The 17014-nt window shown below is 41.9% G+C and overlaps 1 protein-coding gene across 3 annotated transcripts; it reads left to right on the forward strand.

Moving 5' to 3' along the window:
- Positions 1–243: 243 nt before the first annotated feature.
- Positions 244–14551, forward strand: tnni3k (TNNI3 interacting kinase). 3 transcript variants are annotated; one of them, XM_086283479.1, is made up of 27 exons: positions 244–334; positions 451–582; positions 899–1343; positions 1564–1672; positions 1848–1933; positions 3868–3965; positions 4236–4346; positions 4420–4518; positions 4615–4753; positions 5035–5179; positions 5261–5365; positions 5458–5552; positions 5641–5790; positions 5869–5952; positions 6038–6094; positions 6609–6701; positions 6781–6838; positions 6934–7128; positions 7836–7940; positions 8027–8079; positions 9211–9263; positions 9769–9901; positions 10235–10344; positions 11790–11849; positions 11940–12109; positions 13098–13177; positions 14177–14551. In XM_086283479.1, exons 3-27 carry the CDS (start codon positions 1199–1201, stop codon positions 14254–14256), a joined length of 2613 nt encoding a protein of 870 aa, XP_086139605.1. In that variant the 5' UTR covers positions 244–334; positions 451–582; positions 899–1198; the 3' UTR covers positions 14257–14551. The 3 variants fall into 3 exon arrangements, with proteins under 3 accessions (XP_086139605.1, XP_086139607.1, XP_086139606.1); XM_086283481.1 differs by having other exon boundaries at positions 1276–1343; XM_086283480.1 differs by lacking the exon at positions 244–334 and having other exon boundaries at positions 439–582.
- Positions 14552–17014: the final 2463 nt, after the last annotated feature.

Below are 17014 nucleotides of genomic sequence, written 5' to 3' on the forward strand. Positions count from 1 at the left end.
TCAGCAAGTTGTCTTCACCATGGCTAGGTCCACACGTACACGGGTATTTTTGAAAACGGAGATTTTCCGTTTTCGTTTTAAAAAATAATCCCGTCCACACGTAAACGCAGAAATGAAGGAAAACGCTGCTATGAACATGCCAAAGCAGCAGGTGGCGCTATATTCCTAACCGTGTAGAAATGTTGGCCAATCAGAAGTCTAGAAGCCTCTGCGGGAAATAGTAAACAAAGATGGCGCATAGAAGCAGAACTGAATCCTATGTGTGGAGGGGCAGTAACTGTGTGTATATGTAAGCATTTAAACACTGCAGAGAGTAACAGTAATGGTATTTTGTGTAAGTCCGCCATTGTAGAAATTCATTTCACCGAAACAATAACCTGACGCACAGTGTGACGTCAAAAAAATGCGCACACCTTTGACGCTGGTTTTCTCCGTTTTTCTGGTCCACAGTAAACGCAAAAACGGAGTTTTCAAAAATATCCACCCTGGCAGGAGTTTTTAAAAATCTCCCTTTTCAGTCACCGAAAACGCCGTTTACGTGTGGACGAAAAGTGCAAAATCTGCGTTTTCAAAAATACCCGGGTACGTGTGGACGTAGAGTTGCTGCCATGTTTTTGCTTTAGATGTTTGTATTAATGAGCAGTTGATTTAATATAGTGGCTGGTTAGTGTATATTTTTAATAATATAGAAAGGTGACAAAACAAAGCAAGATTATAGTCCACCTTAATATTAAATAGTTATAATACTTTTGTATATTTTTTATGAAGTTTATTGTTTTATTGTAGACCCATAATAGTATTTTTTTTTTCTCTTTTTTTAAAGTGAGAAATCTGCATACTTATACATCACTGGAGATATTGGATTTTCTTCTTTATTTGAGTTTTTTTTTTTTCACAGACTGCAGAGTCCAGCAGCATTGCTTCTATTTACTCAGTTTTTCCTCCATCAGTGAAGATCAGCTACAGAAATATATAAAAATAAAACTCCCCCAAAAATAATTTCAATCATTTAAGTCATGTTCAGATTCGTGAGCCACGGGACAGTGGGACACTGTAGGACACTGTAGGACACCAATCACCTGCTTTGTTTTATACTGTACATATATACACCCAGAGGGGAGAGAGATCAGTTGTCATAGTTGTTAGACATTCCACTCAGTAGTGTTTATTTTTAGCTCATGGCTATGATCCCCTTTTGATGTGGACCTGTGCAATTGTGGCCGAGGGAGAGATTGTGTTCCCGTCTTACTCTAGTTTCTACACCAAACTATACAGCACAGATAAAACAAGAAGGATCCCCTCAATGGGAAATTACAAATCAAGACCATCTCAGACATGTACAGGTAATGACTTTTTTCCCACATGTATACACATGATTGATAATGAGGTTTGCATTTGAAGGAGGGACGCCCAAGAGGATAAGTTACAGTTTACAGACACTGAAGCTGCAAAAGGCTATGTGTATACTCGGTAGATTGTTGAATATATGCATAGATAATTAGAAATGTAAGATAAAATATTACATTGTTATTAATGTTCCACCTTGATGATGGTGTTATAAAGATGAATGGAAGAAGAAAGTTGGCGAGTCATACTCTGTGATCATTGAGAAGTTGGAAGACGACTTCCAGCTGAAAGACAGCGAGCTGGTGGATCTTAAGCTCGCTTTCAGGTGACAAACTCTTTATATTTCTGTGAGCGATCCAATCTGTATGAGTCACTATAGGAACTACATTTAAGCTGACGTGCACTGTTCCTCTGTTGGAATTCCACCTAGTTTGAATAATTCTCTGTCAGTGGTTTTATATCGTTCACAAGCAGGTGATGTTGATTTTTCTGTGGCTCAGCTCCGATGAAGCTTTTCAGAAGGTGAATGTGAGCTACCGAACAGAGAAGGGGCTGTCGCTGCTGCATCTCTGCTGCGTGTGTGGAGGTATGCATGACTACTAGAGTCTATTAATAACTCCTCAACAAAATGTGATGGTGGAGGGAAGGATTACTGTAGCCTGACGGACATTATTGTTTGTGGTGTAAGCAGCACAGAACTAAACAGAATTGAAATGAACGTACAGTGCTGTGAAAAAGTATTTGCCTCCTTCCTGATTTCTTATTTTTTTGCATACTTGTCACACAAGTTTCAGATTCAATTCAATTCAGTTGTATTTATATTGCACCAAAGAGTCGCCTCAAGTCACTTTATACTGTAAGGTAAAGACCCTGCTAAGAGAGAGATAATTCCAACATCAGATGACCCACTATGAGCACGTGGCTGCAGTGAGATGGGGAATCTCCTTTTTAACATGGAGAACCCTCCAACAGAACCAGGCTCAGGGAGGGGTCGATATCTGCCGTGACTGGTTGGGAGTGATCATCAAACAAAAATAAATATTAGACACAGATTACCTGAGTACATAAAAAGCACAATGACAATAACAAGATTCCATTTATAAAGTGGAAAAAGAAGCCACCAAAACCTGCCTGGCTCTACATGAAGAAGTAACTGCCCCTAAGTCTAGTAACTGTTTTTGTTATAACTGCCATTGAGTCTTTCACAACAGTGTGGAGGAATTTTAGCCCACTCGTCTTTCCAGAATTGATTTAATTGAGTCACACTGGAGAGTTTAAATGGTAAATGGACTGATTCTTATTCAGCGCTTTTCTACTCTCCCGGAGTACTCAAAGTGCTGTATACAACATGCCTCATTCACCCATTCATACAAGCACTTCTAAACACAAGTGCAAACGAAACTACATTCACACTCCGATGAATGCATCGGAGAGCAACTTGGGGTTAGTGTCTTGCCCAAAGATATTTGGCATGCAGACTGGGGAAGCCAAGAATCGAACGACCAACCTTCCGATCAGTAGCTGATCTGCTCCACCACCTGAGCCACAGCCACCCCAAGCACGAAGTTTAAGCATGAACAGTCTGTTTGAGGTTGCCAAAGCATCTCAGTCCGTCCAGCCTTCCACCACTTCTAAACCTTTCAGAGGTGGGTTTGCTGGTGTGTTTCAGATTATTAATCTACGGCATAACCCAGGTGCAACTGAGCTTCAGGGCTGGATATTCTCCTTTGGGATTTTATGGTAGACCAGCATTCATGGTTCCATCAATTACATCAAGTCTTCCAGGTCCTGAAGCAGGAAAGCAACGCCAGACTATAACACTACCACCACCATGCTTGACTGTTGGTATGCTGTGTTAGTTTTACAGCACACGTAAGGAGACTCAAACCTTCCAAAGTCTTGCTTTTGTCTGGTCAGTCCACAAAATATTGGGATATGAGACGAGCTTCTGTGTTCATTTGGTCAGCAGTGGTTTTCTCCTTGGGACTTTCCCATCGATGGCATTTTTGCCCAGTCTCCTATTGTTGAATATTCTTCATTTGTGGATAATGGCTCTCGCTGTGGTTTGCTGCAATCCCAAAGCCTTAGAAATGACTTTGTAGCCCTTTCTTTAGATCATAGCTGTGCTGGGGTCACTGTGCTGCTTTTTCAGAGGTTTTTCCAACTACTTAAGTGATTTCCTGATTCAGCGGATCTGGCAGTAATCCAGTTTGGGTGTGGCAAGTGAAATTGTATTTGAATTTGTATTCACTTGAGTTAACTGTGTCTAATATTAAATTTAAGTTTAATGATCTGAAATATATATGCAGAGAACTAAGAAATGAAGATGGGGTTAAATACTTTATCACATCACTGTACATAAAGGTTAAATATAGACGATAATAATGCAACTAAAGGCTAGAACTGTGGTTTCTCTAGTTTTTCATTCCAGTCCACCCTGTTATTTCATTTGCAGTAAATATAATGTTTTGTTGAAAGGAGATATTTCACTGGTGCATAATGTGACATATTTGTGTCCAGGGAACAAGGCCCATATGCGCACCCTGATACTCAAAGGCCTGCGTCCTTCAAGACTGACCAGGAATGGATTCACTGCTCTCCACCTGGCTGCTTACAAGGTGCAGAGAAGCAAAGGGCAGTAACGTAAATTTCAAGGTGGAACCGTGTCCATGTCTTGCTTTTGTTATGCTATATGTTATCTGGTTGATAGCGTTCTAAATTTTTACCACATGGTGGAGTGCAAGTGCACACAAAGGTACCATGGACATAGCTTCATGTTTTTAGTTATTAATTGTGATAATACTGCAGATTAAAAATGACATATGCTTATATTGAACCCTGCAGGATCTGTGGAAATGCAGTATTACTGTTTTATTTGCATGCTGCAGGATAATGCTGAGCTAGTGACTGCGCTTCTCCATGGTGGGTCAGATGTGCAGCAGTTGGGATACGGTGCTCTCACAGCCCTTCATGTTGCCACACTGGCCGGGCATCATGAGGTGAGAGAAAATCATCAGCCGTTATGGACCGTGTTGATTTCGTTCCTTGACCTGTGGCTATTTCCACCTCCAGGCTGCAGACATACTTCTACAGCACGGAGCCTATGTTAACGTTCAGGATGCTGTCTTTTTTACCCCACTGCACATTGCTTCCTACAATGGCCACGAGCAGGTAAACTCCTCATGTTAAACTTCATGTGGGGACAGCATCTTTGTAAACACCTGTATTTGTACTCTGGGCTTCTTCTGGTCCTCTCCTGTTTTGTAGGTGACGAAGCTGCTGCTGAAGTTTGGGGCAGATGTGAATGCAAGTGGTGAGGTGGGTGATCGCCCGCTGCATCTGGCTGCTGCCAAGGGCTTTCTTGGTATTGTCAAACTGCTGCTGAGTGAGGGAAGCAAAACTAACGGTAGGACCCGAGACCTTGAGAGAGCTCTGATCAAAATTGACATGGGTTGATGGTCTGTAAGAGAAACTTGATGGTTGATATATTGATACAAAAGCATTTACAAAGCTCGCACACAAGAATTTCACTCACATGTGCTGTACCAATGTACCTGCACATGTGATGTGACAATAAAAGTGATTTGATTTGATTTGATTTAAGCTTTTTCCTTCTTCAGAAGCCACAGAGAAGCTACTTGAATTCTAAATTTGAATTTCCTCTAACATTTGTATTCTCCCCACCAGTAAATGCCCAAGACAATGAAGATCACGTCCCCCTCCACTTCTGTGCTCGTTTTGGTCACCATGAAGTTGTCCGCTTTCTTCTGCAGGGCAGCTTTGATGTACAGCCTCACTCTGTGAACATCTACGGGGATACGCCGTTACACTTGTAAATCATCTGCAGTGTTAGAGGTCTTCTCTGAGTTTTTGGTACATGACATGAATTGCAATGAATGCTATGTTTCATCAGGGCCTGCTACAACGGCAAATTCACAGCCGTGAAGGAGTTAATACAGTACTCTGGTACAGACAGTCTTTCAAAGGAGAACATATTCAGTGAAACAGCACTTCACAGGTATATTTAGCTTAATTTATAGTGTGCAAAAACACATTTCACAGCTAACGTATTGCTCTGAGGTGATGTTAAATTCATATCTCATGTCACAGTGCATGCACCTACGGGAAAGATCTGGAGATGGTCAAATTCTTGTTGAGCCAGAGTGCCATGAGCATCAACTATCAGGGCAGAGATGGACACACAGGTGAGACCTCGTTTACTAATTGATTTATTAATTTCTTTACAGTGCACTGAGTTTCATTATTATCTGTGTGTCCTGTGGTGTTGTTTAGCTCTGCACAGTGCCTGTTTCCATGGCCATATCCGCCTGGTACAATTCTTGCTGGACAGTGGTGCAGACATGAACCTTGTCGCCTGCGACCCCAGCAGGTCCAGTGGAGAGAAAGACGAACAGACATGCCTCATGTGGGCTTATGAAAAAGGTCTGCTTAGACTATTATGAGCTCAGCAAGCTTGGAAAGCTGAAATAAATGTTGCTGCTCACTTACTATTTTTTCCAGGTCACGATGCCATAGTCACCTTATTAAAACACTACAAACGTCCAGATGACTCTCCTTGCAATGAGTACTCTCAGCCAGGAGGGGGTTAGTCACCACTTGAAATATATTATCTGGATTAAAATCCCCACATAATCTCCTGTTAATGTGTCTGAACATGCATCTCTTCCAGATGGCTCCTACGTCTCTGTTCCGTCTCCTCTAGGAAAGATCAAAAGCATGACTAAAGGTACTGAGGTGGAGTGAAGCACAGCTGATTTCCAACATCGCTGACAGCTCACGAGGCAGTGCACGCCACGTCTGCTGCCAAACGAAGGGGTTTAGCTGCTGATAATAACACTTGGTGTCTTTTGCTGTGAAATTGGGGGTGGTGTAAACTACAGATGCGTCTCCAGCATAATAAATTGATATGAATTTGATAAAACACAGCTTGAAACTGTGTAAATATCAACGTTTGAAATTGGAAAGCTACATTTCAGGGAATGATATAAAGGTGTCAAATGTTTTACTCATGCCAAAATTAATTGATTTAAATGTATTTTAATTGCTATACATGCTATATGTGCCATCTATCCTGTGACCATTATAAGAATGTTATTTGATTTAAACCTTTGCAATGGTCTTAAAATAACACATCAAAATAAAGTGTGTCTATTGCAGGTTCAACAGGAAAATGTGCAGGCATTTAACATAAGCAACATTGTGCCTTGTAGGGTTAATGATTATTTAAATTTTCTTTTCAGAGAAAGCAGAAGTTCTTGTGCTCAGGGCCAGTCTTCCATCTCACTTCCACCTACAGCTGTCTGAGCTGGAGTTTAATGAAATTATTGGATCGGGTGAGTCTATTTCCTGTTGTTTTCTCCCCCCCATCTAATGTGCTTACAGATCTGATATTATTATGTGTGTCCCACACAGGCTCCTTCGGAAGAGTCTACAAAGGCAAATGTAGAAATAAAATTGTCGCCATAAAGCGGTATTTATTCACACAGCTGACGATATGCTTTTGGATTCATCTATTAGAAGGTGGAAAGATCTAATTGACCCTTGAATCTTTAATGTTTTCTGTAGTTATCGAGCGAACACGTACTGTTCAAAGTCAGATGTAGATATGTTCTGCAGAGAGGTTTCCATCCTCTGTTGCCTCAATCATCCCTGTATCATCCAGTTTGTGGGAGCATGTCTGGACGACCCCAGTCAGTTTGCCATCGTTACCCAGTATGTGTCTGGAGGCTCATTGTTCTCCCTGCTGCATGAGCAGAAGAGGTGAGGAAGTTTTTGTGAGTTATTTTGGGAATTATCATGTCTTAGCAATTTACCTGAAACCTTAACCATACACTACTACTTAACTCTAACCTGGATAGCATAAGTTAAGAATCCCAATATGGGCCTTTACTTTTTGTCTCTAGACTTTGAACATTCTGACTGAGTAAATCGATTTGTGCCAGAACAACATAAATATATAAAGTATGCACACACAAACCCAAACAGTTCAGTTAGAGCTCTCCCCTTCTTCATGCACCATTACCGAGTCATCTTTGCCATTACATACAAACTCAGCATTATAGATGTTACATGCGTTCTACTATCTATTTCTAGTAATCTACTTCCAAATTAAAAAAGGAATCCTAAATAACTTAGTAGAACTCTGGTGCAGTGAAGTAAGTAATAATCGTCCTTATAAACAGGTTGTAAAAAGAGGTCAGACTACTTTAGGTAGTTACTTTGAGGGGTGTGCACGGCGCAGTTGACTATTTCGGGTCCCATTATCATCCTCGGAAGTGTCCCCTCACCAGTCTCTTCCCCTCAGCCTGAATCATCATTGATCCAGATGAAGTGTTCTGCTAACTGTGTGGCCAGGTGATGTCTTTATAGGCTGTCCTATTGATCTGTGTAAAGAGCTGTGTGTGATTGGCAGGGGTCATTGATCTAGTACTAAGTGGTTGCTGCTTTAATGATGTGTCAATGGACAGGCTTATCGACCTGCAGTCCAAGCTCATCATTGCCATTGATGTGGCCAAGGGCATGGAGTACCTGCACAACCTCACACAGCCTATTATCCACAGGGACCTCAACAGGTAGGTGCCACAGTGGAAACGTATGTGCTGGAATGGAATTGGAGAATAACTGTTGTCACTGCAAATAATACATGTCTTCCTTCCAGTCACAATATTCTGCTATATGAGGATGGACACGCAGTGGTGGCTGATTTCGGAGGTGAGGCCATAGATGATGTTTTCTTTATTCTTTTCTATTTGTCCAACTAAAATGTTACAAATGTTATTAGCAACAAATAAAATAACTTCCAGTAACGTGATAAATGTAAATGCTATAAGAACTTTTCCAATCATAAGCTGATTTAAAAGGTCTACCTTCCCGACTTGGTTTTCAGTCGCAAAAAACACGAGGAGAGCTGGTTGTAAAATTAGCATTGACCCATCAGCAGGACCGGTAGCTACTCCTTTGTGCAAGAAGGAACTGCCAGAGCTCCGCAAACATGACCTCCACTAGGCTGCTCTTGCATATTTCTGAAGCGAATAGGCGCCATTGGTGGACCGGCCAGTTGGGTTATTTTCTGGAAAATACCAGTGGAGCTACACGGTGATGGGGTTCAGCACAGATCCCACTAAAGGAAGTTGTTTCATGCTAATGGAGTCGATGTCCAACAGTTTGATTAGAAACATGCGTATGAGGAAACTGGTTGAGGCTGTTTTCTGGGCTCTGGGAGTGCTCCTCCTGTTTCTCTTTTCACAAAGCAGATACTGGTCCTCCTGCTGGGTTAATGGGCTCCCAGTGTTGCTTCCATACTCTTGAAACCGTGTTGGAAGACTCAGCAAACCTTCTTAAAAAAATGTATTAGATAAAAGTTGTCTTGCGAGACTGCATTAGGGATTTTAAAAAACTCATTTTGCAGCAGTGGTTAAAATTAGTAAGTTTAGCCTTGAAAAAAAATGAAGGGCTAGCACTCATTTAACTCAAAATCAAAATAAAAAAAAAGTCCTACAAACAATAAAAGATTTGGTTCCAGGCTGGTCAATGCTGACACTTTCTACTGTTCCTACGAACAGATCAGATCCATCCACTGAACCGAGGTTTGATGGCCCAGAGCTCCAGTCGAGCATATACATTTTTAACCAGTCCATCAGAAAAGTTTATTAACAATAAAATCTGCTCTTGATCTGTTCAGCACACTTAGCCTGACTTGGTCTGTAATGACGAGTAGCTCAATACTTATCTAATTCTAGGTTCACTTACCCAGGAACACTTGTGCACTTGTGCTGCTGTTACTTTTCATTTTTCAGCCTGTAAATTGCGTGATGTTATAAATGTCGTTGCCTCTCTCTGCAGAATCCAGATTTCTACAGTCTGTTGAAGAGGACAACATGACCAAGCAGCCAGGGGTCAGTGCTGTTTGCTCTTTCACGTTTACTTGATGACAGGTGCAAATTCTCATGGAATGAGTTTTCTCCCCTCTTTAGCCAAATAACTCTGACACCATCTGCAGCATCCATGAAAGACTGAGTGACTTTCAAAATTTAAAGATAAAAAGTATAAGCTGTTGTTTTGTTGGACTTCAAGTGAGTGCTTTCTCTGGCAACTGCCATCAATTATCTGCCAGCTAAAAAAGAAAAGTGCCTTCATGCAGAATTTGTATGAATGTGCTGACTCAATCCTGCACAGTGCTTGGCCTGCAGTTTGGTGTTAAGTGTGTTTCATCTCCGGGGAGCTGCCTGTTATGATGATCTACTTGCCCTTGCTGGGACACAGCGTTTATGGTTTTAATTGGGCTTCATTTTGTTTGCATACGTGTGTGCTGCCATTAAAGTAGACCAAATTTTAAAAATACACGTCCGTCCTCACCTCTTGAGCTTTCAACAACCTTTATCTCCACATGTGTTTTGGCAGAACCTGCGCTGGATGGCTCCTGAGGTGTTCACCCAGTGCACTCGCTACTCAGTGAAGGCGGACATGTTCAGCTACGCCCTCTGTCTGTGGGAGCTGCTGACAGGAGAAATTCCCTTTGCTCACCTGAAGCCTGGTCATTTTTCATCAAATGAGTTCAAACAGAAGTTAAATCAGTGACATCTCGTATTGCAAAATTAGTGCCCGATCCATACATTAGCCAAAAGACTGTCCACGTGGTATTTTAGAGTTTTCAGACTTTTCAAGAAAACATTCAGTAAATGCTAAGACATGAGCTAGCTCATCACCTCAGTGCAGAAATGTCTGATAATTAGCAGTAAACAAAGCATGCATACATTCTACTTGCACTACAAACAAATACTAACCACCACAAAAGTAAAATAGATCACAAAAGCAGTTCAGATAACACTTTTTACAGCTGAATTTAAGATATTTGTTTTGTCCTTAGCTGCTGCAGCAGCAGACATGGCCTATCATCACATCCGGCCTCCTATTGGTTACTCCATTCCCAAACCCATCTCTGCACTTCTGATGAGGGGCTGGAACTCCTGCCCAGAGGTAAACGGCCTGATTGTGCTGAGAAGTAATTACTCGGATAATAATAATGGATTGCATTTATATAGCGCTTTTCGGGACCCCTCAAAGCGCTTTACAATGCCACTATTCATTCACTCTCACATTCACACACTGGTGGAGGCAGCTACGGTTGTAGCCACAGCTGCCCTGGGGCAGACTGACAGAAGCGAGGCTGCCATATCGCGCCATCGGCCCCTCTGGCCATCACCAGTAGGCGGTAGGTGAAGTGCCTTGCCCAAGGACACAACGACCGAGACTGTCCGAGCGGGGCTCGAACCGGCGACCTTCCGATTACAAGGCGAACACCCAACTCTTCAGCCACGATCGCCCCGCAACTTGTTCTTAAATTACAGCTCGTCAGGATATACTCAACTATTAAGAGCTTTATTGTATTAAAATCTAAAATACTATGATGTCATCCATATTATATCAGCCATTACTATATAAACATAATAAGGCTGTGAGAGTCACAGGATGCTGAGTCAGCTGCTCCTTCAGTGCACAAGCAGCAGTAATGAATGAGAGAAGCTGATCCCCAGATGACAGATTATTGCATCGCTGTTCACATCTAGGAGTACTCAGGACACTGATGATCCTCCCTCTGTGCTGTGGTGTTTATAACTAGCTGGGATTCCTCTTCTTTTCTTCCCCTTAATGTTATCACACGGCTGATCATGCGGGCACATTTTCCTCTCAGTGGTACATCGACTTCCTGTTTGCTAACTAGTTATCTGTTTACTTTTGTGATCTGCTTGTCCCACTTCAACGTCATGAAAGCATTTATTTAACAAGAGCAGGCTGCCACAGGATCTTACATGCAGGCTTCTCTCCTGGTGCCTCACCTGTGCAGTACACTGGTTCTCACGTGGTTTTCACACTGGGACATGCTGTACTGTAGATTTCCAGATGAACGGCCGTGACATCTGTGTAATTTAAACTTGTTGAAAGTGCAAACTGTTGCTTTTGAAACATACATATGTACATTTTTTTTAAATTTCCTAAAGTTAATAATAAATTGCTGTAAAACCTTTTGAAAACATAATGTAGGGAAAAGGTTTTTAAAAACGTGTATTCCATTTTTATATATCTTTAAGTGTTTCCTAAATGTTATCCTACATTTGTTTTGGTCTTGGCTTCAGTCATTGACATGCAGACAGACGCTCTCTCTGGATGTGATGTATAATTGAACAGCTTTGCAGGGTGGCAGTGTTTGTTCTCTTACAGCGAGGCGAGAGATCTGAGGGCTGCTTTTAAAAGCACAGGTCACCTTTGCCTCGTGTGTGGGTGGACTAAAATAAGCAGAATATACACGCCAGTTTTGGAGAGAATACACCTGTGCATCTTTTTGGGGATAGGCCTGATGCATGTCTGAGTGTTTATAAAAATGCTAAAATAAATATAGTTTCTTTTTTCTTTTGAAATTTTAGGACAGGCCTGAATTCTCTGAAGTGGTTTCCAGCCTGGAGGAATGCCTGTGCAATGTTGAGGTACATAATCTGCCACATATAATTAAATGCCTTCTGCTGTGCATGACATGCATGTTGTAATAATTACATTTTCTCTATTATGTATCACAGCTGATGTCTCCAGCTTCCAGTAACAGTAGCGGCTCCCTCTCTCCCTCCTCCTCGTCTGACTGTCTGCTCGGGCGAGGAGGACCCGGCCGGAGCCACGTGGCCGCCCTGCGCTCTCGTTTTGAACTCGAGTATGCTCTCAACACTCGCGCCTATGCTTTCTGGACCCAGAGGTAAGACAACTCGAGCGTCTCCTTAAACAGGTGGGAATAATTTACTGCACAGTAACCACACTCGCACTCATTTGGTCCTCTGCTGCTGGCCAAAGCCCACTGTGGTTAATATCTTAATTCTCTAACATTTCTTTCTGGCTAAGATGGACGCGTTTTCTTTAGTTTGCTAGCTTTCTAAGTTTCTGATTGCTCCTTTGAGAGCACATCCCTGCCAAGGCCATAAAGAAAGTGGATCTCGAGCCAAACCAATATTTAGAAAAGGCCAGTTTTGAGATGAAAATATACAACAATGTATATGTGAGTATATACAATAAAAACATGTCTGGGCTTATTCGACAAGAACATGTGATGTAAAAGCAAATCCTGTAAACACTTTCAACAACTGTCATGCTGATAACAAGCAGGCAAATTGAGCAACATACCAACCAGGAAGCAAAGGAAAGCAAATGTAATAAAACAGTCCTGTCATTCTGACTGTGAAGGAAGGCCTCTGTTAGACACTTGTCTTTGAGCTTGTTTGTGTGTGTGCATGAGAAGAGTGAGAGCCTGGTAACAGTCAATATGGAGTACTGAAATTAGACAAGGCCCTCTTTGTAAATATTGTCCTACAAAAAAAAAACTCCTCTGCAACTTTCAGCCACATTTAGTGTCATGTTTCACAGATCGTAAATATATTGTAAAAAACTTCAGAAATCGGAGCAATGAAGTCAAATTCCTTAACCTAAATAACCTTTTCCTATTATTATGTCTCCTTATTATGAGCTGGGGTTGCACATTTATACCTGTCATGAATTTTGTATACAGCACACCTGCAGAGAAAGTGAAAGTAGGCAGCTATTGAGTCTGACATTACATATTGAGTTTCTTTGCTTGGAGCTGCCTTCGTCTCATCTGTCTTTCTCCCTGTAAATGCAGCAGTATATATTCCAAAGTATTGTTTTCCAGTAGATTAATGAACAAATGCTGAGGATGTTCTTTTTAATTTCAGTGAGCAGCGCAGAGCATCTGGGGGGCTTTCACTGGAGGAACTAAGAAGGAGCATGCAGTTCTCTCCCATCGATCGAAATGGTTTGTGTGCATAACACAGAGTCAGTAACACTGCATGATTACACAAATTACTTTTTAAGTAGATCTCTTGCATTTCAAAACTTTTGTGTTAGTGCTTGTCATCATTCTGAACTTGAATGTGGCCCAATTTTTAACCCGTTTTTAAAGCGGCTGGTTTGGTATACAGTCACTGGCCACTGCATTAGGTGCACCTGCTGATGCAATGCAAACCTCTAATCAACCAAGCAAATACATTTAGGCATGTACACATGTTAAAGCGGACCTGCTAAAATTCAAACCGACCATTAGATTGATGAAGAAAGGTGACTGAAGTGATTTTGAATGTGGCATGGTTTGTTGGTGCCAGACTGCCTAATTATTTTCAAAGCTGCCGATTTACTGGGATTTTCTCACACAACCATCTCAAGGGTTTATAGAGAATGACCTGGAAAAAACAGAAAATACCCAGTGAGAGGCAGTTATATGGGTAAAATGCTGTGTTGGTGCCAGGCGTCAGAGGAGAATGGCGTGACAGGAAGGCAACAGGAACACAGATAACCGCTTATCGATCGTTGCTCAAGAGTTGGCAGTTCGTCTTGTAATCGGAAGGTTGCCGGTTCGAGCCCCGACTCCGACAGTCTCGGTTGTTGTGTCCTTGGGCGAGACACTTCACCCCAGTGTCCGGCAGCCTCGCCTCTGTCAGCTGTGGCTACAATGTAGCTGCCATCACCAGTGTGTGAATGTGTGGATGACTGAATGTAGTGTATACAGGCCATTTACCATTGCAGCAAAGAGCCTATAACAACAGAGAGAGTCACATTGTTGGTAGACAAGTATGAAACTGTTTCCTTGAGTCAGCTTGTTGAATCTATGGCCTGAAGACTTAAGACAGTTTTGATGGCAAAAAAGAAGAATTCTAGCAAGGTGTATCTAATGAATTGGCCCATCAGCCCTTGAACTGTTATTTGTCCTTCTTAACCACCACATTAAAAAAAAAATCCTTGTTGTTCTCATCCTCAGGGTATGTGTCTGATCCCATGAGCACCATGAGATTCTGTTCCTCCCTCAGCAGCAGCGGCAGCTTTGAGGAAAGTAACTGAACCCTCCCCGAGCTCCAGACTCTGTTATTATCATCTTATTAATACAGATAGTTGTGTATTTTGTGACATTTTTGATGTAATAAATAAATCTGTAGAAACTGCATATGATGATAATTGAGGTTACCTGTCATTTGGTTATAACATAAGGTCTATGCATGATCTGTTTGTGAACTGAAACTTAGTTACACTGTTTTTTAAAAATGCACATGTAGAACAAAGTTTTCTCTTTATTCTTGTTCTTGATGATAAATTTAAATGTAAAGACATTTTTTTGTCAAAAAAAAATACAGAAAACTTTGTATTTTATTTTTGTCTGATTGTTTTTATTTTTAGCTGGAAAATCACAGAAACTTTCGGTTACTGACAGATATCAAATGAAACGATTAAGCCTCACAAACCCAAGCTAGCCGTAAAAAAAGACAAAAGGGAAATGCAAATACATGTTAAACATATCAGTGGAAGTAGAGGTAGAGTTAGCAGCATTACAAACAACAACTGAGCTTACATTTGACATTTCCTAGTCACCACCAAACTAATTATCATCAGCCTAATGATGAAGATTGAGCTTTGCGTTCTTGTTGTTCTACTGTATATTCTCCTAGCTACTGCGATCCCGTAATTATGTGAGTGTGCTGACTGACTGATGATTAGGGTTGCCAACCGTCCCTTAAAATACGGAATCGTCCCGTATTTCGAAACAAAAGTACACGTCCCGTATTGAGCTAATAAGGGACGCACTTTGTCCCGTAATACAGTGAGAATCAAAAGTAGTCTATAACTTTTAATGGAATTAACGCTTTGTTTGAAAACATAATTCCCAGCCCCTCTCCTGCTTTGTGACCAATGAGCTGACAGCACACTTATGACAATTCAGATTACCGCTCATCTCATTGGTCGAGGAAAGGTCGCTTGCGGAGAAAATACCGGAAGACAACAGATGACCACAACAAGAAGCATGGCCAACAGGGAAACAAACGCCGACACTGCGGTGCAAGTCTCGGACGACAGTACACCTAAAGCTGGGCAGACACTGTGTGATTTTTTCAGTCACGTTATTCAGCTCCTGCTCAAACTGCACGATTGACTCGCAGGGGTTAGAAGTTGGTAGGTCACGATGCAGGTCTCACACTATACGGCCCGATGCTCTGATGCGACCTGAGAGCTCACCCTGTGCGTCCATAACATGAAGGTTATAACAGAAAATCTGTCGCTCGCTCTCTCTGTCTTTCACTCACACAGACACACCACCACCATCAACTTTGCTAAATTGCTAATGAAAAACATGATCAGGCAGCTGTGATTGAGCAGCAGTGTAAATCCAACTATTTTCACGGTTGTTGTGGTCGTGATAATTTTGTGATGCCACATCGAAAAGGCTCGGATGAGCTTTCCAAAGTTCTACAAGTTGTGCCTCCATCGCTTGTGTCCAGATCACACGCTGCACAGCCGTGCTGCTCCATCTTTTACACCAACGTTTACGTGTTTGCGCGTGAGCAGTGTGAGCGGCTGTGGTGAGATCCTCACGAGCGATTGATGATCGGGAGCTGGTCGTGAGGTGTTAATCACTTCTCGTTACCCCACGTATACTACACGACGCACGATGAAGGCCAAAATCGGTCCGATCACCAAAACGGTCGCACGACTCAAAATGGGCCTAAAACCGCACAGTGTAAGCCCAGCATTAGAGCAGCAATGTTTGTTCCCCTCAGAGAAAGGGAAGAATGGGAAAAGGAAAACACCTGGCTGGAAAAAGTTAATATGGGCATGTGCAGTGAATATCAGCGCTATGTGGCCAGAAGTGTGATAATATAATTTATTTTGTGTAATAAACAATTCAATTCAATTCAATTTTATTTATATAGCGCCAAATCACAACAAAAGTCGCCTCAAGGCGCTTCATAGATACAGAGAAAAACCCAACAATCATATGACCCCCTATGAGCAAGCACTTTGGCGACAGTGGGAAGGAAAAACTCCCTTTTAACAGGAAGAAACCTCCGGCAGAACCAGGCTCAGGGAGGGGCGGGGCCATCTGCTGCGACCGGTTGGGGTGAGAGAAGGAAGACAGGATAAAGACATGCTGTGGAAGAGAGACAGAGGTTAATAACAGATATGATTCAATGCAGAGAGGTCTATTAATACATAGTGAGTGAGAAAGGTGACTGGAAAGGAAAAACTCAATGCATCATGGGAATCCCCCGGCAGCCTACATCTATTGCAGCATAACAAAGGGAGGATTCAGGGTCACCTGGTCCAGCCCTAACTATATGCTTTAGAAAAAAGGAAAGTTTTAAGCCTAATCTTAAAAGTAGAGATAGTGTCTGTCTCCCGAATCCAAACTGGAAGCTGGTTCCACAGAAGAGGGGCCTGAAAACTGAAGGCTCTCCCTCCCATTCTACTTTTAAATACTCTAGGAACAACAAGTAGGCCTGCAGAGCGAGAGCGGAGCGCTCTAATAGGGTGATATGGTACTACAAGGTCATTAAGATAAGATGGGGCCTGATTATTTAAGACCTTGTATGTGAGGAGCAGGATTTTGAATTCAATTCTGGATTTAACAGGAAGCCAATGAAGGGAAGCCAAAACAGGAGAAATATGCTCTCTCTTTCTAGTCCCTGTCAGGACTCTTGCTGCAGCATTTTGGATCAGCTGAAGGCTTTTCAGGGAGTTTTTAGGACATTCTGATAATAATGAATTACAGTCGTCCAGCCTGGAAGTAATAAATGCATGAACTAGTTTTTCAGCGTCACTCTGAGAC

The sequence above is a fragment of the Aulonocara sp. 'chitande type north' Nkhata Bay genome, linkage group LG23 (assembly GCF_057382095.1).
Source record: "Aulonocara sp. 'chitande type north' Nkhata Bay isolate Kocher_YH1m ecotype deep benthic linkage group LG23, A_spYH_male_GT1.1, whole genome shotgun sequence".
Taxonomy (NCBI): Eukaryota; Metazoa; Chordata; class Actinopteri; order Cichliformes; family Cichlidae; genus Aulonocara; species Aulonocara sp. 'chitande type north' Nkhata Bay.

Coding starts and splice junctions, on each gene's coding strand:
- tnni3k (XM_086283479.1), top strand. CDS start 1,199: ATGTGGACCTGTGCAATTGTGGCCGAGGGAGAGATTGTGTTCCCGTCT. Junction 4,519..4,614: donor CCTACAATGGCCACGAGCAG/GTAAACTCCTCA, acceptor CCTGTTTTGTAG/GTGACGAAGCTGCTGCTGAA. Junction 10,345..11,789: donor GCTGGAACTCCTGCCCAGAG/GTAAACGGCCTG, acceptor TTGAAATTTTAG/GACAGGCCTGAATTCTCTGA.